The following is a 26,402-nucleotide window of genomic DNA, read 5'->3' as shown; positions in this document are numbered from 1 at the left end:
GAGGAGCGGGGAAGGCGGTGCGGCGTGGGGGGCGGAGCCCACGGGCGCGCGTCCCGAGGCGTAGGCTACGTCGTCACGTCAGCGCGGGAGAGAGAAAGAGAGGAGCCGACTCGGCAGGGACTGGGGGACGGGGCCGAGAGTGCGAGCAAGCAAGGGAGGGAGTGAGGGAGCGTGCGAGCCAGAAGGGGAAAGGCGGCCACTCGTGCCTGAGCGACCGCAAAGGGGAGTGGGAGCGGTGGGGGAAAGGAACGGGGGGCGGGAATAACAAAGGCTGAGAGAAGGCGGACAGAGGCTAGTGGTGGTGGTGGTAGTGGGAGAAGGAGGAGCTGGAGGAGGGCAGGGGCTGAGGGAGTGAGTGAGTGAAGCGGACGCGCGAGAGAGGGGAGGGAAGGGAAAGGAAGGGGGGTCACGCGGGGGCGCGCGCGCGCACCGGGAGCGCGCTCGGAGGCGAGTGGAACTGGATCGGGTTTGCTGCCAGCGGCGTGAGCTTCGGCCGCCATTTTACAACAGCTCCACTCGCGCCGGACACAGGGAGCAGCGAGCACGCGTTTCCCGCAACCCGATACCATCAGACAGGATTCCTCCGCCTCAGCCCAACGGGGAGGTAACGACCGCCAGAACCCGGGTCTGGGAGGGGAGCTCCATGACATTGTGGAGTGAGCTGGGGGAGGGTGGCGCGGGGAGAAACCGGCTTTTCTGGAAAATGGATTCCAAGGGGGAGAAGAGCACGTTGACTGAGGCTGCCTGGGAGTAGGCCGCAGCCCGCGCCTCCACTTCCTCCTTTCCATGTGCTGCTGCCGTTCGGGCTTTGTCTGCGGCGCTCTGGGAGGAGGCGCCTCCACGGTCCCGTGGCCCACACGGACCGCGAGCGGCTTCAGAGTTGGTGCTGTCGTGGCGGTCGCCGCGGCGCGGAGTGGGCGGAGAGGAGTGGGTCTCGTCCCGCAGCCGTGCGGCGAGCTTGGGCGGTGCTCACAGTCCCGCGGGCGTTGGGCTGTTCGCGGAACGCCCTCCCGCTGCTGGGTTGCCGGGCCGGCGCCGCAGTCACTGCACGGAGGGGTAAGGGGTGGGGACCTGCACCGCGCTCCACGGGTCACGTCTCGGCCGGGCGGGCGGCCGGGGGTCGCCGGCGCCCGGGGAGCGCCCGGGGCGGAGAGCCATGTGTCACGGCGGAGACGGCAGCGCTGGGGGGCGGGGAGAGCCTGTGGCCTGGCGCCGCCACTGCCTCGGTGTTTAGGGGCGAGATTGTGCTGCTGCAGCTTTCTGGGGGCTCCGACCGCGGCTTCGGGTTGATGTTGGGAACCAGTGATGGTCGTCTTGGTTTGGGATTCGTTGGGTTTCCGTTGAAGGAAGTTGTAGGACATTGGAAGGCGCAGAGCACGTGTTTCTAATGGGCTCCTGGCGGCCGCAGTGGTGAGACTGCCGCTCTCGGTGCGGAGTCAGGGGCGGGCTTTGGGGTGCGGGGTTGAAGGGTGGAGAAATTGGGTGGTGGGAAGGTGGCTTGTATGAGCGCTTTGTTCTTCGCTGGCTGTTGTTACTGATCTATAAGCGGCAGGCGGGAAAAGCGCGCACTTTGGGGGGTTTATCTTTGAGAGAGACGAGCCCAGTTTTGCTTTCTCCACACACACCTCATTTTCCGAACGGGCACAGCTGCATGTGACACGCTGGCTCGTACCCGTGCTGATTGGGCTGTATTTGTAATATGGTTTTTCCTAGGGAGTGTTAGCAGGTGAGTCAGGGGAGGTGCTAAGGAAGAATATAGTGAATCGGTCCTTCTGTGCCCTGTGCTCCAAATCTGGCTTGTCAGGCGATAGTGACTGTAAGGCTTTTTTTTAAAGGGAGGCACAGGCTAGCAGGTGTAGTCAATGGTAGAGAAAGTAAAGATGGGGCTCTCATATTGTCCTCTATTCTTTTTGAAGATCCTAGTTTAATTTTGCTTATTGCGTTTGAACAGATCTCTGGAAACATGGCTACAGAACATGTTAATGGAAATGGTACTGAAGAGCCCATGGATACTACTTCTGCAGTTATCCATTCAGAAAATTTTCAGACATTGCTTGATGCTGGTTTACCACAGAAAGTTGCTGAAAAACTAGATGAAATTTACGTTGCAGGTAAGAACTAACACTTGCAAAATTACATTATGAAATTTTTCTATTGGATTTCTGGCTTTGAGCTAAAATAGCAACTTTTTGTGGTTTCCAATAAGTGTGGGAACTGGAGTTTTGCTTGTTGTGATAGCTGGTTAATTTAAGTTTGAAGTAGAGGTTAAGATGTATAGAGGGAGGGAAGAAGAGAAGGTTAGGAGCTAAAGGCTGGCTTGCATGCTGGCCTGATGGATAAGTAAGTATATGATAGTAGCAACAGCTGCTAATGTTGGGAACAGGCCATGTGACTTTTTTGAGTATTTTTATCGTAGGATTCTTTTTAAATAACTTGGTAACTAGACTCGTTTTCTTGTCTTTTTGGTGCGGCTGTTAACTTTTTCTGGTGGTATATGAAATGAGTAGAGGTTCAGTTGTCATGCTTGGTACTTTGTTGGTTGATTCTAGGATTCGTAAGCCTGTATACTGTAGACATACTGTAGTGCTCAGAGCTATCAGACTTTGGAGATAAAAGATGTAAAAGAAGTTAGCTCATTATTGTATGTGTGGTTGGCAGGGCCTGTTTAGTTCAGGATGCAGTTCAGAGTGGCTGAAGTGTGTTTTTTTTTTTTTCAGATATGAATAAGGGGAGTAGAAGAATTGTAAAGGCACACATGTACCTGTATTGCCAACATAGTCTTCTCAAAAAAATCTTTTCTAAAAATATTAAAAGCTGATAACCTTTATTTTTTCCAGGGCTAGTTGCACATAGTGATTTAGATGAAAGAGCTATTGAAGCTTTAAAAGAATTCAATGAAGACGGTGCATTGGCAGTTCTTCAGCAGTTTAAAGACAGTGATCTCTCTCATGTTCAGGTAATGTTAATGTCAGTGTGAAAAGAGTTAAAAAATTTGAGTAGTTTTGATACTGTCTGCTAAATTTTATTAGACTCAGATGTGGTTATTGTTAAATATTAATGGAACATTTTTTTGCAGAACAAAAGTGCCTTTTTATGTGGAGTCATGAAGACTTATAGGCAGAGAGAAAAACAAGGGACCAAAGTAGCAGATTCTAGTAAAGGACCAGATGAGGCAAAAATTAAGGTATGTGTTTCTATACTCCCTTTAGTTTTAAAGTTCTTTTAACTTTCCTAATTTTGGTAAATATTCCTTGAGTATGAAATGGATGTATGTTAGATGTTGAGATAATTCATCAATCTTTCCTAATTCCTGTTTTTTTTCGTTTCTTTTAACTATTTGTTTCTAAAGCAGTTTGCTGTGAAGTTTATCATGTTACCCAGCTACTGATGTTTAAATCTTTTATTGGTAGTTCTGATAAAAGATTAAAATAAATACACCCATCATACCTCTAGATTATTTTTTGAAAAGCTGGAAAGCCAGCTTACTGACAGTTGAATACTGGTGGAGAATGTACACTTGGCAACTGTTTTTCTTAGGAGTCTCAAACCCCAGTGAATGTAGAATGTTTACCCTGCTGCCCTCCACTTCCATCAGTGGATTATTAGATTATTTCTCAAAGCAGCTTTAACAGTAAGATTGTTTAGTGTGTATATGTAAATGAGAAACTGAGGCTAGGAGGGGAAGGCTCTTTTTTCTGGTTTAAGATTATACTGAGTGGCTTCAAATTCAGCTCAGTTTTGATCTTTATATTGGTGAGTTTTCTTATTTATAGACAATGTGGTGATCATATTACTTTTTAACCTGGTGTGCTTTGTAGTGTGCCAGCGCTGTTGAGCCAAGCGTATGGTTTTAAAAAATCAGTTAAGGGTATAGGCCTTGAGCATTGTTGTATTGGTGTGGACACAGGGAAAGCCTAGAATATGGAAAAGGTTGGTATATGGATTTAGCTGTGTAAAGATAGCCATGAATTTGAGGCTTTCACAGATCTAGCTGTGAGTGAATTGAGTTTTATTTGTAAATCTAGTTTTTCCATAAAAGTGGCGTATAGTTGTCTCTATTGTAATTCAGTTGTAATTAAGTCTGCATTTGTGAGCTAGATGGAACTTACTAAAATTTTTAAACTTTGTTTGTGACTTTCAGTTTTTTTTGGAAGGGGATGGCTTAATTTTTTTTTTTTTTTTTTGGTGGGGAGACAGTCTCACTCTGTCGCCCAGGCTGGAGTGCAGTGGTGTGATCTTGGCTCACTGCAACTTCCACCTCGCGGGTTCAATCAATTCTCCTGCTTCAGCTTCCTGTGTAGCTGGGAATACAGGCAGGCACCACCAGACCCAGCTAATTTTTGTAATTTTAGCAGAGATGAAGTTTCACCATGTTGGCCAGGATGGTCTCGATCTCTTGACCTCATGACCCACCCGCCTCAGTCTCACAAAGTCCTGAGATTACAGGTGTGAGCCACCACACCCGTCCGCTTAAATTTTTAATGAGACCTAAGTTGTGGTAAGATGGCATAGAGACATTTTTAGAGGAAGTTTGACAGAGGGAATAAGTTTTTCCTTTTTGTTTTTATGGATTGACAAAAAGTGTTATTTGGGTCATAACGATTAAGGTTAAAAACTCCTTTATAGCACAGGGATTACATGTGAGAAAATGGAAAGATGAGCTATTACTGATTTAGTTTATGTTATAATCATAGATGTGAGCAAGTTTATGAATGTTTTCATGAATTACAGTATTTTTCATAAACATTTAGTGTCCTTTGAGTTAGAAGTTTTAAAAGTCTGGCCAGTAATTTTCAGAGACTTAGGTGACCCTAAATAATAGCATTTTGATACATTTTGTCAGATGGCTAGGGTTAGTCTGTTTTTATTTCAGAATGTACTAGCTAATGGAATTGGTTTTGTTTGGGAAACCTCTTTGTGCTTCGTGGTTGAGACAGTGGAGAAGGGGAATAATTTGACTTTTTTCCTTCAGATAATGGAGGACTATGCTTCTTTTTTTTTTGTTTTTTGTTTTCGGTTTTTTGTAATGGAGTCTCGCTCTGTCACCCAGGCTGGAGTGCAGTGGTGCTATCTTGGCTCACTGCACTGTGCCCCTCCAGTTTTAAGCAGTTCTCTGCCTCAGCCTCTGGAGTAGCTGGGATTACAGGTGCGTGCCACCACGCTGGGCTAATTATTTGTATTTTTAGTGGAGACGGGGTTTCACCATCTTGGCCAGGCTGGTTTTGAATTCCTGACCTTGTGATCCACCCACCTCGGCCTCCCAAAGTGTTGGAATTACAGGTGTGAGCCACCATACCCGGCCTATACTTCTTTCTATACTTTGCCTAGAATAAGGAATAAATTCTTAATGCTTTGAGTAAATATGAGTTGTGTAAATTTTAACAGTACATTTTGGGAATTAAAATGTAGAGGTTATGTAACGTTGCAGTCTCATAAAGTTTTTTTTTTTTTTTGAGACGGAGTCTCGCTCTGTCGCCCGGGCTGGAGTGCAGTGGCCAGATCTCAGCTCACTGCAAGCTCCGCCTCCCAGGTTTACGCCATTCTCCTGCCTCAGCCTCCTGAGTAGCTGGGACTACAGGTGCCGCCACCTCGCCCGGCTAGTTTTTTGTATTTTTTAGTAGAGACGGGGTTTCACCGTGTTCGCCAGGATGGTCTCGATCTCCTGACCTCGTGATCCGCCCGTCTCGGCCTCCCAAAGTGCTGGGATTACAGGCTTGAGCCACCGCGCCCGGCTCATAAAGTTTTAAAAGTCATTTTGGCTGTTACTTTTTCTGAATGACCCATGCTGTCCCATGAAATATGGCACAAAAATGTCAAATAATAGGAGATTTTTTTCCCTGTAGCTCACAAGTTTCTAGACTTGGTTTGGGAAGTGTAATTTCTTCTGAAGTTGGCACAATGCCCAGAATGGCAGTATGTACCTAGGAGTGGGGTTATAGGGAATTTATTGGGTAAGAGATCCAGACTTGAAAGATACTCAACCAAATTAGGTACAATCATTTTTTTTTTTTGAGACGGAGTCTCGCTTTGTCGCCCAAACTGGAGTGCAGTGGCCAGATCTCAGCTCACTGCAAGCTCCACCTTTCGGGTTCACGCCATTCTCCTGCCTCAGCCTCCCGAGTAGCTGGGACTACAGGCGCCCGCCACCTCGCCCGGCTAGTTTTTTGTATTTTTTAGTAGAGACGGGGTTTCACCGTGTTCGCCAGGATGGTCTCGATCTCCTGACCTCGTGATCCGCCCGTCTCGGCCTCCCAAAGTGCTGGGATTACAGGCTTGAGCCACCGCGCCCGGCCTGGTACAATCATTTTTTAAGGTGGTGTTAATAGAGTAATACATCCTGTCTTGAAAGTTGCTGATGGATTGATCTTTTTGTTGTCCATTAAGAACACTATTCAATTAAGTAGAGACTAGAAAGTAATTGAACAAGACCCTGGAATTTTGGTAATAATTTAGAAGTATAACAAGTACACATTAAGGGGAAATTTTGAAACAGACATCACAAACTTGTTGATGAGGGAACATGCCAAGATAATTGGAAAGATTTGAGCAAGGTGGATGTTAACTGCTAAATGTATGGGTGTGGTCTAGTGAATTAAATGTATTAATGACGTTTGAACTTTTCAAGGCACTCTTGGAAAGAACAGGCTACACACTTGATGTGACCACTGGACAGAGGAAGTATGGGGGACCACCTCCAGATTCCGTTTATTCAGGTCAGCAGCCTTCTGTTGGCACTGAGGTAAAGCAACTAAAAACTTGTACCTTTTGTAGTGAAAGCACAGGTATCTGGTTTTCTAAAGCAATTCTCCATGGTTTTTACTTAATATTTAATTTACAGATATTTGTGGGGAAGATCCCAAGAGATCTATTTGAGGATGAACTTGTTCCATTATTTGAGAAAGCTGGACCTATATGGGATCTTCGTCTAATGATGGATCCACTCACTGGTCTCAATAGAGGTTATGCGTTTGTCACTTTTTGTACAAAAGAAGCAGCTCAGGAGGCTGTTAAACTGGTAAGTTGCCCCTTTTTTTCCCTTCAGTTTTCACATTCACTGTCTTTAATATCAAGTTTTTTTCTTATTGTGCGTAAGAATTACCAAACATTTTTTGAAGTACTGATTTAGGCAGGTGTTTTTTTTTTTTTTTCCCCATATCACTGTACAAGCGTTGTAGTGATATTCTTTGCATGTATAGTTGATAGGATTCCGCATCTAAAAGGCAGCATGGTAGAATTCCTAGCAGTTGGTTCTTAGAAACATCTGGCTTAGTGATGTTTTTTGTCTGTTTGTTTAAATTTATAGGGATGTGAAAAGATTTAAGAAAAGTAACTGTGGTAAGGTCTCTCATACTTCCCGGCCGTACCTGAGCCATCCCTTTTTCTAAAACAATTGACAAAAGACATTGTGATACATTTCTAGTTGATGAAACAAAAGATTTTATGGTGAGTGGCAATATTTGATTTAAAAATACCAGATGTTAGGTAAGGACCTGGTAATTTTTCCAACTTTTTAAAAAAGGAAATCTTCTCTTCTCTTCTCTTCTGACCAAGTTTCTCTCTTTTTGCCCAGACTGAAGTTTCGTGATTTTGGCTCACTGCAGCCTCCACCCCTTAGGTTCAAGTGATTTTCATGCCTCAGCCTCCCAAGTAGCTGGGATTATAGGCACCTGCCGCCACGTCCAGCTAATTTTTGTATTTTTAGTACAGATAGGGTTTCGCCATGTTGGCTAGGCTGGTCTCGAACTCCTGACCTCAGGTGATCCACTTGCCTCGGCCTCCCAAAGTGCTGGGATTATAGGCATGAGCCACCACACCCGGCCAGAAAGAGATTTTAATATTTTAAATTACAGTTTATATAACTTCTTTAAACTAGTTTTATTAAGTTCTGTGACTGAAGTGTTTCTGCATTTTATAGTTGAAGAGTTGGGGGCTAATTTAAACCCATAGAACGTATCAAGCAATACAACTGGGGAGAACTTTTGTACAAGATAGCTCTCACTGTGCCACGTTTGTTAAATTTGCTTTATCTGGCTTATATATCCTGTGGGTAATTCCAGACAAACTTAAAATCTTCAGACTGATTTTTTTTTTCCCCTCCCTCCTGAGTTTTCCCCCTTCCCTTACCATGAGGTCTGTCACTTTAAGCAAGCCTTAAAGAGAAAAATAAAACTTGTAAGTCTTCCTTTTCTTTTTTTTTGGTAGATAAAATCTCACTCTGTCACCTAGGCAGGAGTGCAGTGGTGTGATCTTGGCTCACTGCAATCTCTGCCGCCCAGGTTCAAGCGATTCTCGTACCTCAGCCTCTCCGGTAGCTGGGATTACAGGCATGCACCACCACACCTGGCTAAATTTTGTATTTTTAGTAGAGACGGGGTTTTATCATGTTGGCCAGGCTGGTCATGAACTCCTGACCTCAGATGATCTGCGTGCCTCAGTCCCACAAAGTGCTGGAATTGCAGACGTGTGCCCCTATACCCCGCCAAGTCTTCCTTTTCTATATTGCGTGAATACCTCCAACTGGTTTGCATAATTGAGTATGATGGAAGTTTAACAGTAAAAAAGTATGCCACTTGAAAGAATATAAGTCTTTATAAAGAGAATTTGAGAATTTAGATATTTCTTTTCAAATCATGTCAGATTTTTCCCTTAAAAGAGTGCTTTCTATTTTAGAGGGAATTCAGATTTACTGGTAACCTTTGAGTTGTCAAAATTTTAGTTTCAGCAGTTGAATTTGAGGGGCATTTCGAGCTCTAGAAAGAGGTACCTTAGAAATCCTTTAGTTTTTATTGTTTGTTTTTTGAGACAAAGTCTCTGTCACCCAGGGTGGAGTGTGGTGGGCACGATCTTGGCTCACTGCAACATCTGCCTCCTGGGCTCAAGCGATTCTCCTGCTGCAGCTGCAGCCACCCGAGTAGCTGGGAAAACAGGTGCGTACCACCACGCCAGGCTAATTTTTGTATATCTGGTAAAGACAGGGTTATGTTGGCCAGGCCGGTCTCAAACTCCTGACCTCAAGTGATCTGCCCGCCTTGACCTCCCAAAGTGCTGGGATGACAGACGTGAGCCACTGTGGCTGGCAGGTTGGTCTTGAACTCTTGGCCTCAAGCCGTCCTCCTACCTCAGAGCTTCCCAAAGTACAAGGATTACTGGCATGAGCCACCTTGCCTGGCCCAAAATCCTTTAATCTCGTATAAAAGAATAGAATGTTTTTGCCAAGTAGCAATAAAGTAGCAGTAAGTGAAAATACAGAATGATCTAGTAAGCAGTGAGGTATCTGAACTACAGAAAGCTAATACAGTGGGCCCTCTGTACCATGGGTCCTGCCTTCTCAGTTTCAGCTAGCTGAGGATTGAAGATACTCCCAAAAAACCCAATAAAAAAATAGCAATACACCAGTGTGTGAGAGAATGTTCGTAGGTTATATGCAAATACTACGCTATTTAAGAGAGTTGAAGATTCATGGATTTTGGTAGGTTCCTGGAACCAGTCCCCTATATGTACTGAGGGACTGCTGCAGAATTTAGCTAGTGGTGTCAGATCCATTTTTTACCATTTTGAAAAAGAATCATTAAACTGACATTGTAGGTTGCTTAATTCTTGCCATCAGAGTATACCAGTTATGGTAGGTGACCACTGTAACTTTTTTATAGATGTTTTCCAGAAACCTTACAGTAAGGATACATCATTAGAGGAAGATGGTTTATAACCCATTAGTAACACAGTGATTTTGAGTGCCAGTAGAGACTTGGAAATGTTTCCATTTGTACAGTTGCCTTGTTTAATAAATAAATTCCAAAATTGCATTGCTGTAGGCTGCTTAGAATATAGTCTTATTAATATAGTTTGTAAATATAATGGAGAAACTTCTGTAGATAATCAGGCATTCTTTTTGATTGACTTAGGAATTAACTCTTGTCTTAAAACTTTGTACGTTTCTTTCTGTTTCTCTGTCCTCATCCGAGTCCTTTTCTGGGGGCATAATTATTTGGTACTACCTGATTAATAGGAGACTTTGCATTTTGTTGCCTTTTAAAAGATACTTCTGGCAGGGTGTGGTTGCTCACATCTGTAGTCCCAGCACTTTGGGAGGCTGAGGTGGAAGGATTGATTGAAACCAACCTGGGAAACATAGACCCCCATCTGTACCAAAAAGGTAACAGATTAGCCAGGCATGGTGGCGTGCACCTGTGGTCCCAGGAGGTCAAGGCTGCAATGACCTGTGATCATGCCGCCGCACTCCAGCCTGGGCAACAGCGACCCTATCTCAAAAAAACCAAAAAGGGGAAAAAAAATATTTCCAATCGTAGGTATTGGTATACAGCCACTAGAATATATTGGTCATATCATCATTTGCTTTGTTTTGACTTTTCAGTACATTTTTTTGAAACGGAGTCACCCTCTGTTGCCCAGGCTGGAGTGCAGTGGTGTGATCTTGATTCACTGCAACCTCTGCCTCCTGGGTTCAAGTGATTCTCCTGCCTCAGCCCCCGAGTAGCTGGGATTACAGGTGCGCGCCACCATGCCTGGCTAATTTTTGTATCTTAAGTAGAGATGGGGTTTCACCATGTTGGCCGGGCTGGTCTCAAACTCCTGACCTCAGCCTCGGCCTCCCAAAGTGCTGGGAGTACAGGTGTGAGCCACCACATGCAGCCTACTTTTAAGTAAATGGTTTATTTTATTTATTTATTTATTTAATTTATTTGAGACAGAGTCTCACTCTGTTGCCCAGGCTGGAGTGCAATGCCGCGATCTCGGCTCACTGCAGGCTCCGTCTCCCAGGTTGACACCATTCTCATGCCTCAGCCTCCTGAGTAGCTGGGAGTACAGGCGCCCACCACCATGCCCAGCTAATTTTTTTTGCATTTTTTTTTTTTTAGTAGAGACGGGACTTCACCCTGTAATCCAGGATGGTCTCGATCTCCTGACCTCGTAATCCGCCCACCTCAACCTCTCAAAGTGCTGGGATTACAGGCGTGAGCCACTGTGCCCAGCCTTAAGTAAATTGTTTTAATTATTATTATTATTATTTTTGGAGACTGGGTGTCACTCTGTTGCCCTTGCTGGGGTGCAGTATGATGATCAAAGCTCACTAACCTTGAACTCCTGGGCTTACGTGATCTTCCTGCCTCAGCTTCCTGAGCAGCTAGGACTATGAGGGCACCACCATGCTAGGTTAATTTTTAAACTTGTAGAGGTGTGTCTCACTATGTTGTCCAGGCTAATCTTGAACTCTTAGCCTCAAGCAGTCTTCCTGCCTTGGCTTCCCAAATTACTGGGATTATAGGTGTGAGCCACTGTGCCTGGCCATTGTCTGCTTTTTTTAAAAGGATGCTTTACTGTAGGTAGGATCTGGTGGATTTGCTTTAGCACAACAAAAAACTAGATTTTAGAGAAAGTGAAGTAATTGAAACATTGTAGAGAAAATATAAATCCCAAGTTGTTTTGGATACACTTTGTATTCATTTGTGGATGTGAATACCCCTTTCCTAAGTATATTCTTCAAGGGCGCATACTTTGGAAACTCTCTCTACTGTGTTATGTTTTGAGAGATTCTACTTGTTACAATTCTGTCCAAAGTGAATTTTTAATTGAAGTGCCATTCTAGTTATATATAACTAAATGCTGGGAAAGTGCCTTGTGCCTCCTTTGCATTATTTATAGATCAGACAAGATTGAAGCACCTCTGTCTGGAGGAATATTTTAGGTTGAGATAGTTTTAGGTATTTGGCATTGTTTTTTTAATACTGATACAGCAATGATTAGTTTCTCTAGGTTAAATAGTATTGTAGACTTTATATTTGTATGTGGACTTACAAAAATGGGTTAATTGATGTTAACAGTTGAAGAAGCATGAAGTTAATTAAAAGCAACTGCAAGTTTCTTAAATGACCCTGATTCTAGCCAACATCTACCTTTATTTTGAGGAATGAAAAAAATCCATTTGCAAATGATGATAATCTAGCTAGGGAAGCAAGATCTAAACTTGTGAAAAGGTGATTAATAGCTACTACTCGAGTGCTTGTTAAGGGTCAGGAGCTTTGCTAGATGCTATATTATTACCTTTAAATTGTGTCTCAACAACCTTTTCTGCCAGGTTGTGGAAATAGACTTGCCTGAGACGATACAGCTAAACATCCCAGCCCTAGTTTGATGCCGCATTTCTTTAACTGAGGTCCCTATTGTTAGACATAACAATTTAAGGCAACTCTACAAGTTATGTCACCAGGTAGCCTGATAACTTTAAATTATGCAGTGGTTTAGGTAGTGTTAAAGAGTTAAGGAAGTAGGTTCCATCTGTTGCCAAAATATTTTGGCATCTGACACTTTCTATCATCTTCACTGCTACTACCCTAAGTCTAAGGTACCATTTTTACCACTCAGACTACTGAAGAAACCTAGCTAGTCTCACTGCCTTCTGTTGCCCTTTATATTTGGCAACATCGATTAGATTACAGCATTCCTATGCTGAAAAATGACTTACAGACAAGACCCTATTCAGACAAGTTCCTTCTTCTTTTCCCCACTCTTCCTTTGAATTACCCTTTTAGCTATGCGTCGTAGTCTTTTTTTGTCTTTCAAGTAAGCCATGGCTTTTTTTTTTTGTTTGTTTTGTTTTTTTTTGGAGACAGAGTCACACTCTGTCACCCAGGCTGGAGGGCAGTGGTGCGATCACAGCTCACGGCAACCTCTGCCTCCTGGGTTCAAGCAGTTCTGCCTCAGCCACCGAGTCGCTGGGATTACAGGTGTGCACCACCATGCCTGGCTAATTTTTGTATTTTTAGTAGAAACGGGGTTTTGCCATGTTGGCCACACCAGTCTCGAACTCCTGAGCTCAACAGATTTGCCCACCTCAGCCTCCCAAATTACTGGGATTACAGGCGTGAGCCACCGTGCCCAGCCAAGCCATGGCCATTGTCGTTTTAAGGCTGCCTTCTGCTGTTCTGCTTTTCGTAGGGGTTGAAAGCAGCCCGTTTATGACTGATTCTTTTCAGGTAAGGTGACATTGAGCACCTTACCACCAGTTGCCCCCATGACAGTATTCCAAGAATGGTAAACTAGATTTTGCTTGGATGAGCTTGTAATTATTTTTTGACTTTGTAAATTATTTACATGTCTTTTCCCATTAGAATATATGTATTTTTTCTCTCTCCCTAACATTTAGAACTGTGCCCCAATATATAGTAGGTGCTCAATAAATAGCTAACCACTGCTCTCTGATATTCCTGTGTAACTCATGGACCATTTGCTGCTTTAATAGCCTCCATTTACAATTCTGTGCTTCTAGCTGCCCTATGATTAGGGTGAATTAATAGGTGATGATGCTTTCTTCCCTTACCCACCTAGGGGATGTTTGGAAATAGACATGTTGATTTAAAGACCATGGAGAAGGGCAGGCAGGTGTGTTTGTGTATTTGTGTGGTATGTTGCTGGAATTGGAGCCCAAGGGTAGTGATGCTGCAATTCAATGACAATCTTAAATAATGGAAATATCCTGATGAAGTACTAATAATGTCTGTGTACAAACATTGGAATAGATGAAATCTGTTTGCACATAACAAGTTATTTTTTATTTTTTATTTTTGAGACGGAATCTCGCTTTGTCGCCTAGGCTGGAGTGCGGCAGTGGCACAATCTCGGCTCACTGCAAGCTCCGCCTCTCAGGTTTATGCCATTCTCCTGCCTCAGTCTCCTGAGTAGCTGGGACTACAGGTGCCCGGCTAATTTTTTTGTATTTTTAGTAGAGATGGGGTTTCACCGTGTTAGCCAGTATGGTCTTGATCTCCTGACCTTGTGATCCGCCCGTCTTGGCCTCCGAAAGTGCTGGGATTACAGGTGTGAGCCACCGTGCTCAGCCCACAAGTTATTATTTTGATAGCTCTGATGGTTTTAGTCACCAGATTGGTTGTGTATACAGTCATGATGTGTGTACAACCCTTTTTTTTTTTTTTTGAGACAAATCCTCACTCTGTCACCAAGGCTGGAGCACATGGCGCTGTCTCAGCTCACTGCAACCTCTGCCTCCTGGGTTTAAGAGATTCTCCTGCCTCCACCTCCTGAGTAGCTGGGACTACAGGAGCCACCACCATGCCTGGCTAATTTTGTTTTGTTTTGATACGGAATCTCGCCCTGTTGCCCAGGCTGGAGTGCAGGTGAGCGCCACCACACCCAGCTGATTTTTGTATTTTTAGTAGAGATGGGGTTTCACCATATTGGCCAGGCTGGTCTCCAACTCCTAACCTTGTGATCCGCCCACCTCGGCCTCCCAAAATACTGGGATTACAGGCCCGATCCACTACACCTGGCCCTTTTTTTTTTTTTGTATTTTTAGTATGTTGACCAGGCTGGTCTCAAAACTCCCAACCTCCAGTGATCCATTTGACTCGGCCTCATGTGCAGCCATATTGATGAATGTAGTTGCCAAGATAGGTTCAGAGATATTGTAATAGTAATTTAGCAAATAGTGTATTTAGCATGAAAACTTTTTCTGCAGATAGACAGGTTCTTAGAGAGTTTATAGAACATGAAAGACTACTGTTAACAGTGGAAGCAAATGGTGCAAAGGGTAAAGGAAGGATGAAGGGAGACTGGGTTAGGTTGTTGGAGAAGGCTTTGCAATAAAGAGGTTTGAGCAGCACAGTGAAGAGAAAAGGTGGATCTAGTTGAGGCAGTGTTTTGTGGAAATAAAACTTGTAATAAAGTCAGTGCCAGCAGTTCATACTAAGCTGCATAGCGCCCCTCACCCCCTTTTTGAGCCCTGGTGTGGGTGGCATGATGTAAATGGCTGAATAATGAAGATTATTTGAATAAAGAGAACAAAGACCAGGAGGAGGGTGGCAGCAAGAGAAAGGAGAAAGGTGGGAGATTTTGGAAAGAGAAAGGCTATAATGGTATGCTGTAGGTTGTATTCTAGTTTTTATCAACAATTGAAAGTGTAATTGGACTGTTTATGATATGTTTGGTAACTTGAATCTGCATGCAGTGATTAATGCCTTGGATGATGGTCAGGATCTGAAAAAATTTTGATAGCCTGAAAAAGAAACTTTGTATCTATCAAGATGGAATTGACTAAAGTCAAGTATTTACACTAGTTTAACAAGTAAGCTGTGATGTCAGTAATGTGTGGTTGCCAAATAAGCTAGGGTAACAGACCATATGTAAGAGTGGTATGGTGTCTAGAAGTGGAAAATTAGTAATAAGCTCCAGTTTATTCTAGACTCCTGTTTCAGTCTCCACTTACAGTATTTTCTTAGAGTGTCACTCTATAGTGACACTTGTCAGTATTTCTTGGAGGTATCAGAGAAGCAATGATTAGCCAAGCATAGGGAACAACTGAGTCATGTGCGTGTGTGCCAGGTATATGAAATGCTGTCATTTGGGGGAAATAAATAGGTTTATTTAAGGAAGTAGATTTTGGCTCATTGTGAAGAAGGCTTTATCATTAAGAAATCTTTAGGCTGGGTACGGTGGATCATGCCTCTAATACCAGCACTTTGGGAGGCTGAGGCGGGCGGGTCACCTGAGGTCAGGCGTTCGAGACCAGCCTGGCCAATGTTGTGAAACCCTGTCTGTACTGAAAATACAAAAATTAGCAGGGTGTGGTGGCGCATCCCTTGGTCCCAACTATTAGGGAGTCTGAGGCAGGAGAATCACTTGAACCGGGGAGGTGGAGGCCGCAGTGAGCTGAAATCGCGTCACTGCCCTCCATCCTGGGTGTCAGAGCGAGACTCAGTCTCAAAAAAAAAAAAAAAAAATCTTTAATGTGGATGGCTTTGGAGGTAGTGGCTTTGCTGAGAAGAGTTAGGACTAAGCAGCCTCTTCTGGATCAGATTCCAAATTTGACATTGCTGAATTTCTGAGAATTTGGTGACTACGAAGGAAGGACTTAAAAGTGACTTAAAATTTTGAGCCTTGATGACAGGGATGTTCCAGACTGTACTACTGTTTTGGTGTTCTTAAAAACTGAAGCCTCACATTGATTCATGATCATAATTAACCTTCATTTTCTGTTTGCTTAATCTCGCTGTGGTATTGAGCTTGAAAGCTAGATTTTTACAACTAACTAAAGATCCAGGGCCAACCTTTCTAGAGTAGGAAAGATGAGACTTTTTTTTTTTCTGTGCTCGTGTTTTTATACCACTGTAGTGACCTGATACATTTACCTCTTGAATTAGGGTTTACTAGTATTAAATTAGAATCTCTTATTCACATTTGTTTTTTGTTTTGCCTGCTTCACCATCTAACTCACTGTTACCCATCTTGCTGGGATAAGTGTTTTTTTTTGTTTTTGTTTTTAGGTGATAGAGTGTCATTAGCATAAGAAAGGTTAAGCAATTCAAGTATATGTACAAAAAAAGCATGCGGAATCCATAGATGGGGCGTTGCTTTAGGAAATGTTAATTTCTAGGTCCTACTTCTGTTATAGTTGGACAATATACCCATAGAGTCTCCTTACTTTGTTCGTTTAATGACTTACTTTCATTGGAGAGCCAGTTTACTCTCTGTGTTACCTATAATAGTGTAATTGTTCCAAGTTTTTTTTTTTGTAGAGACGGAGTCTTGCTCTGTCACCCAGGCTGGAGTGCAGTGGCACAATCTCCTGCCGCCCAGGTTCAAGCGATTCTCCTGCCTCAGCCTCCTGAGTAGCAGGGATTACAGGTGCCTGCCACCACTCCCGGCTAATTTCTTTTGTATTTTAGTAGAGACAGGGTTTCACTGTGTTGCCCAGGCTGATCTTGAACTCCTGAGCTTGGGCAGTTTCGCCTGTCTCGGCCTCCCAAAAGTGCTAGGAGTACAGGCATGAGCCACGGTGCCCGGCCCAAGTTTTTTTAATTGAAAAAATGTGGGTAGGGAGGAATCAGCAGTTTATTTTATAAATCCTGTTAAATCTTTGTGTTATTTATGTTATTCAGACCATATCCATCCTTTGTACTTTCTACCTACCATGCCTTGGCTAACTTGATTAGCATCAGGGCTAGTGATGATGGGTAGGAAAGAAAAAAATGGTCTTTCTGTAGATAATAATGGAAACGGTCATTAATAATTTGAAGCAACATTGTTAATGTTGATGGTTAATGGAAGTGTTGCCTTGCCTATGTTACAGATTAGCTGTCTTCTCTATATTTCTTTGATTGTTGGCGTTGATGGAATGTTTCCATTGTCTGTTGTTTTGCCTTTGCCTCCTAGATTTCTTACAAGGATTTTGGTTCCTCTTAATGGTGTATTTTCTTGGTAGAACTAAGAATTCAAGTTTTTGTTGGAAGTTTTATAGTATTAGGTATTTTCTTATAGTTAATAGCTCCTGTTTTTAGAACATTTGGAAAATACCAGTTCCCCCCTCATTATACCAAAATCCGTCATCCCCAGAATTACTCCTGTTTTCGCCTTTACACACTTGGTATTTCTTTCCACCTTTTTCTGATATTTTAATTGTTTTTGTTAATTGCTAGAATTAGTGATTGGATGACCAATTTGAAAACCCCTGATTTGTCACTAAGGCCGGCTGCTTGATGTTAAATTATAAGAATCTAGGGAATGTACATATTTTAAAGTAATTTATTGTGTTCTTAGTTTAATTTTATTTGTAAAATAAGGCATTATAATCTACTTGTCCATAATTCTGTGCAATGGTGGATTCAGCCATAGCTCTGCTACATTCAGGTAACATATTTCGGCTGTTAAAAGATTATTAGTCTGATGGAAGAGAAAGACATAAATGCTATGTGAGAAAACAAAGTATATGGCAGGAGTTTTCAACCTCAGCACTGCTGATCTTTTAGACTAGATAATTCTTTGTGACAGCCTGTCTTCTGAGTTGTACGATGTTTATCAGCATCCTTCTGTCTACCCACTAGATACCAGCAGCAAGTCCCCGCATCTTTCCAAGTTGTGACAATCAAGAATGTCAGATGACTTCTGGGGGGCAAAATCACTTCTGTTAAGAACTGTTGGTCTGTGTTAACATGGAGGAGTATTTTGTTGACCCTTTTAGGATTTATGGATTGAAGTATTGGGTGGTTGAACTCAATTTACAAATATCCAGAGGAGTTTGTGTGGTTAAAAGTTTCAGGGAAGGAAGGCAGTATCTTCAGAGCCATAGGAGTATAAAAACTGCATGTGGCCTGGCGTGGTGGGTCACACCTGTAATCCCAGCACTTTGGGAGGCCGACGCGGGTGGATCACAAGATCAGGAGTTCAGAGACCAGCCTGGCCAACGTGGTAAAACCCTGTCTCTACTAAAAATACAAAAAATAGCTGGGTGTGGTGGCAAGTACCTGTAATCCCAGCTATACTCGGGAGGCAGAGGGAGGAGGATTGCTTGAACCCAGAAGGCAGAGGTTGCAGTGATCCAAGATAGTGCCATTGCACTCCAGCCTGGGCGGCAGAGCAAGACTCTGTCTCGGGAAACATACACACAAAAAAACCCCACATAAACATGTTGATATAAAAAGGTATTTGAGAGAGAAAGGAGAAGTAACAGGAGTCATCCTTCTAATTTTTTTAACCTTGTGCCTCTGGCATAAATGTAGAGAAATAGAGATAAACCTGGGATCAGGATGGCCACGCACTTGAATAGCCTGTACAGAATAGTGGGGTAGAAAGCAACACATTTTTCTGAACTAGAGGTATGGTATTTGAACCTTACTAAATTTTGATTATCTGGAGATGGAGAAAGGGACAGGGAGGACTCAACTTTCTGAATTACATGTTTTCCTCTGTTATACCTGCTGTACCTAGCAAGAATGGGCATAATAGAAGAATGGTTTCTTTTGCTATAAGGTGGTTCTATAAAGTTTTATGGAAATTGATGTTGGTTCTTTAGTTTGTGTAGCTCCACATGTAGAATAGATTTTGAGGTTAGGTGTGGTGGGATTAATCAATAATTTTTGCCGCTGCTGCCACCATTATTAGTAACATAAATTTTGAGGTGGTAATTTTAACCCATATAATCCACTTTTCTAGATTACTTGGATACTTTTGAGCTTGGGTTTGTGAATAATACTAATTGGTTGATTTGTCACTTTGACACATTGCTGTTTGCCTCTGCTTTATGGTAATCTGGGATATGGTTACTTGAAAATTAAATTCACTTTTTACTGTCATTTTAAAGTTGTTTCTGTATACTTTTGCTGTGACCAATCTACTTTTCTTTCTCCTTCATAACTTTGTTATATGCATAATGAAAATGAAATGGGGAAAAAGTACAGTTGGATTCAGAAATAAAGCTGTCTTTTTAGACTTAAATATTTGAAGCCTGAAATTTCTTATTGCAACTTTTGATAAGGGGAAGGGAAGATGGAAAAATAGATTTAGGTGCTGGTTAACAGAAAGGCAGAGATCTTGCTGATCTTGGGATCAGTTTTTCTTGTGTGAGAGTAACTGGTTGACGGGATGAATTTAAGTAAAAGTTAAGTTTTTGAGGAACTGGCACTTTTTGAATTTAAATAAGGTGCTGCAGATCTTATTTCTCATTAATCAAAGGATTTAATAACCTTTTATTTGCATTAAATTGGTTCATAAACTTGTCCAGTGGGTCTTGTTAATATAATCTGTTTCTCATAATTCCCTTGTATGGGAATTAAGGTAAACTAGTTTTTAAAGGATGATTTGCTCTTGTGTATCTTTTATAATAAACTCTTCTAGTTGTATATTATAAGTAATTTAAAACATGATGCACTTTTTATCTTTTCAGTATAATAATCATGAAATTCGTTCTGGAAAACACATTGGTGTCTGCATCTCGGTTGCCAACAATAGGCTTTTTGTGGGCTCTATTCCTAAGAGTAAAACCAAGGAACAGATTCTTGAAGAATTTAGCAAAGTAACAGGTAAGTTGGATTTATTTGGAATGAGATGCAGCTTTTAATAATGAAGATAATAGCATATTTCTGTCAGTTAGGCATTGTTCTAAATACAATTATTGACTCATCACGTCCTCACTACAACTTTATGAAGTGTAGGTAACCCCATTTTTAAGATTAGAAAAACAGGCATTCAGGGATTTTGGAAATAACTCGCCAAACGTTATACAGGTTAGTAGGGAATACAGCTAGGATTTGAATTCATTCTGTAAAATCATTGTTCTTTCCATGTTTTGGAAGATTGTATTTCTCTGTGTGTTCTTTCTCTAGGTGTTAGTTGATGTTCTTAGTAGAATTGTGTGAATAATGATTGATTTTCTTCAAATTACAGGAATAATAAGTATTGCCATAGCAGAGTTGTTTTTTTGAGACAGTCTTGCTTTGTCGCCCAGGCTGGAGTGTGGCGGTGTGATCTAGGCTCCCTGAAGCCTCTACCTCCCAGGTTCAAGCAATTCTCCTGCCTCAGCTTCCTGAGTAGCTGGGATTTTTTTTGTAGAGGTGGGGTTTCACCATATTGGCCAGGCTGGTCTTGAACTCCTGACCTCCAGTGATCTGCTCACCTTGGCCTCCCAGAGCGTTGGGATTACAGGCGTGAGCCACCGCACCTGGCCCATAAACAGAGTTTATATATTGTCAACATGATAAAAATTTTTTTGAACTGTAAAATGTCTTTTATAACAACTTATAAATGACAGGTTGCTTTTATTAGAAAATATTTCGGTCTGCCAGCAGTATCTAACAAATTATCAGCCTCTTATCAACCTTCAGGACATTGGAAATTTTTATGCAGTACTTATAACTTATATTTTATTTGAAATAAAGCCATTGATATCTAAGACCAGAAAAGTGCCATTAAAAAGAATTTTAGTGTTTTTTAATTTGCATAATAAGAAAAATAGCCATGTTTGATCTATACTGCCATTTTCTTACAACAGTTATATGAAGATTTTTTATCTGCCTCTCTGATTTAATTAGTGAAAGCAAAAACAGTCCTTAGGTCTAATTAAAAGAACAAGTGTTCTTTTCTGGAGATTTCTGTGTTGAAAAAATCGGAAACAGATTAGGAAAATAATCTGGAGCTAGTTTTTGATAGTCTTTTATAAAGATGTCTCGTGAAGAAAAGAGATGACTTTTCATTTTGATATTTAAGTAGTATATTAGATAAATCCTTTGATCCACTTATATTTGCTAGTTATTTTGTCTAATTTCCCTGGAATGGTTGCTTACTTGCAGAGGGTCTTACAGACGTCATTTTATACCACCAACCGGATGACAAGAAAAAAAACAGAGGCTTTTGCTTTCTTGAATATGAAGATCACAAAACAGCTGCCCAGGCAAGGCGTAGGTTAATGAGTGGTAAAGTCAAGGTCTGGGGGAATGTTGGAACTGTTGAATGGGCTGATCCTATAGAAGATCCTGATCCTGAGGTTATGGCAAAGGTAATGATAGTCAAGTTAAAAATCTTTTTTGAGGGATTAATGGGAGAAGTGCCGGGGGGTTGGAGGAAACATAAAATGAATTGTATACATTTTTTTTATTTTTTGAGACAGTCTCTCTCTTGTTTCCCAGGCTGGAGTGCCATGGTGCCATCTTGGTTCACTGCAACCTCCGCCTCCCGGGTTCAAGTGATTCTCCTGCCTCCCAAGTAGCTGGGATTACAGGCACCCAGCGCCATACCTGGCTAATTTTTGTTATTTTTAGTAGAGCTGGGGTTTCACCATGTTGGTCAGGCTGGCCTCGAACTCCTGAGCTTGGGATCCACCCACCTCAGCCTCCCAAAGTGCTGGGATTACAGGTGTGAGGCTACTGTGCCTGGCCCTGTACACATTTTTTTAAACCATATTTTTAGAGTTGGGAGAAATGTTCTTTACTAAGGAACTAGGCAGTGCACACTGGAAATACTATGTGCCTACAAAGTGAAAACAGAAATTGATTCGTGGATACTTAGCCATAATTGTATAGCCATCACAATCTTATAATGAAGTAGCCTACATGCTGTAGACAGTTCACTTCCATTTTGTGTGTTTTTTAAGAGCAATTTGAGTTTTTGAGAATGGCACCATTAGTTTACATGGTTTTGGGGTTAAAAGTCTTACTCCTAAAAATAGTAAATTATACTGGCCCCAGCAGAGCTGCTTGCAGTTACATTTAGCCATTATTAGGTATCCTGGTTTCAGCAGTCAGTAGAGACATTCTATGAGAATAAACATGCCTTGAGTCAACACTTTATTACACATTAGTGCAGTAATTTGCAGTTACTGGTTCTGTCCTTTGTCCTCTTTTTTTGGTAAGAGACAGGGTCTAGGTCTCTGGCCCAGGGCTAGAGTTCAGGGGCATGATCATAGCTCACTGTAGCCCCAGGCTCAAGAGATTTTCTCACCTCAGCCTCCTGAGTAGCTGGAACTACAGGTGTGTACCAACATACCTAGCTAATTTAAAAAAAAAAAAAACTTTTGTAGAGACAGTCTCCCTGTGCTGCCCAGGCCGGTCTTAAGAACTCTTAGCCTGAAGCAGTCCTGCTTCCCAAAATGCTGGGATTACAGGCATGAGCCACCATGCCCCAGTTACCCTTTGTCTTTTAAGAATTCCCCTTTTATTTCTTCGAGGTTAGGTGTCAGATACCACTGGTTCAGTTAAATTGAGTGTAATGTGAACTGCCAGGGAACTATAAATATTATTGAAGGATAAGTGTTCCTAGAGAAAAGAAAATAGTTAGGATTCTTTTTTCCTCTGGCCTGTGAAGTCTCACTGGGTTAGCACTTTAGATTAACACATTCAGATGGCATTCAAGTATTTTAGGAGGAAGTGATAATGTTAGTGAAAAGATTAAATTTTGTAATTGTACTTTGAGAAGCTTTCAGGATTGAGAGAACAGTTTATCTTATTTTGAACATTTCTTCCCCCTTTAAGATTTCAAAAGCAAGTTCTAATTAGTTTTGATCACTTGTGTTAAGTGCTAAACATTCCATAGCTCTCTTAGAGGGTATGGTATTTACTTTGTTAGGAAAAGATTATCTTTTTTTAATTGCAAAAGAATGATTAATTAGTAATTATTACTGATGTAGCCTGGTTTCGTAGACTTCATTAGAGCAGTTTTAGTTTTAGGTTTATAGCAGAAAGCACAGAATTGCCATGACTTCTGCCCCCTACACAGGCACAGCCATCCTCACTGCTAGTATCCTGCACTGGAATAGTATGTTTGTTAAAATTGATGGACATAGATTGATCACCCAAAGTCTATAGTGTACATGAGGTCTCACTCTAGATGTATGTTCTGTGGGTTTGGAGAAATGTATAACCGTGTTTCCATCATAGTATTATACAGAATAGTTTCACTGCCCTAAAATTCCTCTGTCCTGTGCTTAGTCATCCCTCCCCATTCAACCACTGTCAGTCACTGTCTCCATAGTTTTGCCTTCTCAGAATGTTACATAGTTGGACCATACATTATGTAACCTTCACATTGTCGTCTTTCTCTTAGTAATACATATTTAAAGTTCTTCTATGTCATTTTGTGGCTTTTTACTTCTTTATAATGGTTATAATATTCCTCCTGTACGTGCCACAATTGTCCATTCTCCCACTTAAAGACATCTTGGTTTCTTCCAATTTTTGGAAAAAAGTTTTTTTTTTTCTCTTTTGAGACAGAGTCTGGCTCTGTCACCCGGGCTGGAGTGCAGTGGCACGATCTTGGCTTACTGCAACCTCTGCCTTCTGGGTTAAAGCATTTCTTATGCTTCAGCCTCCCGAATAGCTGTAACTATAGGTGCGTACCTTCGCACCCAACTAATTTTTGTATTTTTGCAGAGACAGGGTTACATTATGTTGGCCAGGCTGGTCTCGAGCTCCTGACCTCAGGTGATCCACCCGCCTCAGCCTCCCAAACTGCTGGGATTACAGGCAGGAGCCACTGCGTCTGGCAAATTTTTGGCAATTACAAATAAAGCTCACTGTAAACATCCCTGTGTAAGTTTTTGTGTGCATGTAAGTTTTCAACTCTGGGTAAATAAGGAGCAGGATTGCTGGGTCATATGAAAGTGTGTGTTTAGTTTTGTAAGAAATCGCCAAACTGTCTTTCAAAAGGGCTATACCATTTTGCATTCCCACCAGCAGTGAATGAGAGTTTCTGTTGCTCTACATTCTTACCTGCATTTCTAGTGTGTTGGATTTTGGCCATACTAATAGTTTCAACTTGCAGTTCCCGAATGACAGATTATATTGAGCATCTTCATGAGATTCTTTGCCATCTGTGTATCTTTTTTTGCAAAGCATCTATTTCAGGTCTTTCAACATGATCTAGCAGTTCTCCTTGATACTTACCCAAGGAGTTGAAAACTTTTTTTTTTTTGTATTCTGACGTTCTTCTAATGGATTGTGATATAAGTTAACTTTGTAGGGTGGGGTGGTGGTATCTTAGAAACTGAATTCTTTGGAAATAATACGGGGGTTTTTTTTCTTCCGCCTAGGTAAAAGTGCTGTTTGTACGCAACCTTGCCAATACTGTAACAGAAGAGATTTTAGAAAAGGCATTTAGTCAGTTTGGGAAACTGGAACGAGTGAAGAAGTTAAAAGATTATGCATTCATTCATTTTGATGAACGAGATGGTGCTGTCAAGGTAAATATGGTGAAATTATAGGCATCTAAATCAGACTAACAACTTCTAGTCATCTTAGAATCTCAAAATAGTTTTACAAATTGGAGGAAACTTGGAAGTCCATGGAATCCACTCAGACTAAAACCTTTTGGTTTTAGTGAGCTTGGCAGTTTTCTAAGTAAAAATGAAAAATAGTTGAAGATCTGCATCTTTATATAAAATTATCTGACTGCCTCCATGGGGCTTTCTGTTGTCCTTCCCACATTAATGATAAATGATTTTCTAGCTTTAAATGAATCATAATTGTCTGGAAGTCCTATTTTTATATTGACTATTTAATTTTTTAAGGCTATGGAAGAAATGAATGGCAAAGACTTGGAGGGAGAAAATATTGAAATTGTTTTTGCCAAGCCACCAGATCAGAAAAGGAAAGAAAGAAAAGCTCAGAGGCAAGCAGCAAAAAATCAAATGTGAGTGAAATTTGTATACTTAAAAATTGTATAAATTTTAATATTGATACACTAATTGGAAAATAACAGGTGTTGATCAGACTTCTTAAACAAATGCATAACATCCCTTTAAAGAAGACTTGAACGCTTTGAGTCATAGGGAAACACCAATGATATAAAAAAGTATTTATTGAACTCTTACTATTGACCATATTTGTGAAAATAATCAGAATTGTAAATAAGTGGAATTTTGGTAAATTGGCAAAATGAAAAATCTGTGTAGCATTTTTTTGTTTTGTTTTGGGAGACAGAGTCTCGTTTTGTCACTAAGGCTAGAGTGCAGTGGTACTCTTTCAGCTCACTGCAACCTCCACCTCCTGGGTTCAAGGGATTCTCCTGCCTCAGCCTCCTGAGTAGCTGGGTTACAGGCATGCGCCACCATGCCTGGTAATTTTTGTGTTTTTTTTAGTAGAGGTTGCGTTTCGTCATGTTGGCCAGGCTGGTCTCGAACTCCTGACCTCAGGTGATCCGCCCGCCTCTGCCTCCCAAAGTGCTGGGATTACTGAGCCGCGACGCCCAGCCTATCTAGCATATTTTCTACATATTTTATAGAATATTCTCTTGAAAATGTCTTAAATATTAGCTGTCCAAGTATCTTCATATGTTTGGTTAAAGGGTAGAGAGTTTTTTCTCTGAGAGGTAGGAAATACTAAATCTCTATTCATGATAGACTGTTTCTTCACCAGTAGTGCCCGTTGCCACCCCAAAAATTTCATGTGCCATGGATGGATTTTGAAAATGGAATGAGTATTAAAATTACAACAGTGTGATAAGAAAACAAGTAGGTGTGCAATGAGTTATACTAATTAGGGAGACCTTTTTAGAGAATCTGTAAATAGGTATCTGCTTAAGACTGAAGGAAACTTAGTTGGGTAAGAATTGAAGTTAGCTCCTAAAAAGTTAGTTATTGATTTCCTAGAAGAGGGGTAATTGTTGAATGTGAGAACAGTAATCACTGCTAATACTATTCAAAGTTAATTTTCTGTTGATTGCCCTGTTTGGGAGTCGAAAGGATGCTTCTACATATTTCTCTTACTTCTTAATCAGGGAATTGATCAATTTCTAGTTTCTGCAGTTAATTGTGCAGTTGGACAAGTTGGCAAGCTCTGAGCCTCAATTTCTTCAATTCTAAAATGAGATCAGACTTAATTATGTAATAGCTCTTGTATTGTGATTATCCAAGTGACCCATGCTTGTTCTGGGACCAAAGAAAATATACTTTGTAGGTTTGATGATAGTGTAAAAGAAGGAAGACTACAAAAGAGTTAGTTTTAATGCTCCGTATTGCAAACTCCTGGATATACTAAAGGCAGTGTAAAATAACTTCTTTATATTTCTTTCAGAAGACGATATATGGTTAATTTATTAAAGTAGCAGAATGTAAGTACAGGAGATTATATTAGATAATGTGATTAGAGCAGTTAAATTTGTTACTTGGT

General features: G+C 41.4%; 1 protein-coding gene across 6 annotated transcripts in view; it reads left to right on the top strand.

Annotated features, from left to right (window-relative positions):
- Positions 1-68: 68 nt before the first annotated feature.
- Positions 69-26,402, top strand: part of SYNCRIP (synaptotagmin binding, cytoplasmic RNA interacting protein) — a 35,231-nt gene continuing 8,897 nt past the window's right edge. For 2 of the 6 annotated variants that reach the window (XM_011953504.1, XM_011953503.1), the window contains exons 1-10: positions 76-604; positions 1,952-2,111; positions 2,838-2,956; positions 3,077-3,184; positions 6,626-6,739; positions 6,839-7,015; positions 19,691-19,826; positions 21,093-21,298; positions 24,326-24,475; positions 24,803-24,924. In XM_011953504.1, the coding sequence (XP_011808894.1) occupies positions 1,964-2,111; positions 2,838-2,956; positions 3,077-3,184; positions 6,626-6,739; positions 6,839-7,015; positions 19,691-19,826; positions 21,093-21,298; positions 24,326-24,475; positions 24,803-24,924 (1,280 nt within the window). In that variant the 5' untranslated portion in view covers positions 76-604; positions 1,952-1,963. Of the gene's footprint in view, positions 605-1,951; positions 2,112-2,837; positions 2,957-3,076; positions 3,185-6,625; positions 6,740-6,838; positions 7,016-19,690; positions 19,828-21,084; positions 21,299-24,325; positions 24,476-24,802; positions 24,925-26,402 lie in introns of all 6 variants that reach the window. The other 4 variants (XM_011953502.1, XM_011953505.1, XM_011953507.1 and 1 more) reach the window with 4 other exon arrangements.

The sequence above is a fragment of the Colobus angolensis genome, unplaced genomic scaffold, assembly GCF_000951035.1.
Source record: "Colobus angolensis palliatus isolate OR3802 unplaced genomic scaffold, Cang.pa_1.0 Scaffold362, whole genome shotgun sequence".
Taxonomy (NCBI): Eukaryota; Metazoa; Chordata; class Mammalia; order Primates; family Cercopithecidae; genus Colobus; species Colobus angolensis.
The sequence above is the reverse complement of the archived record's forward strand: the minus strand, read 5'-3'. Positions and strand labels throughout refer to the sequence as shown.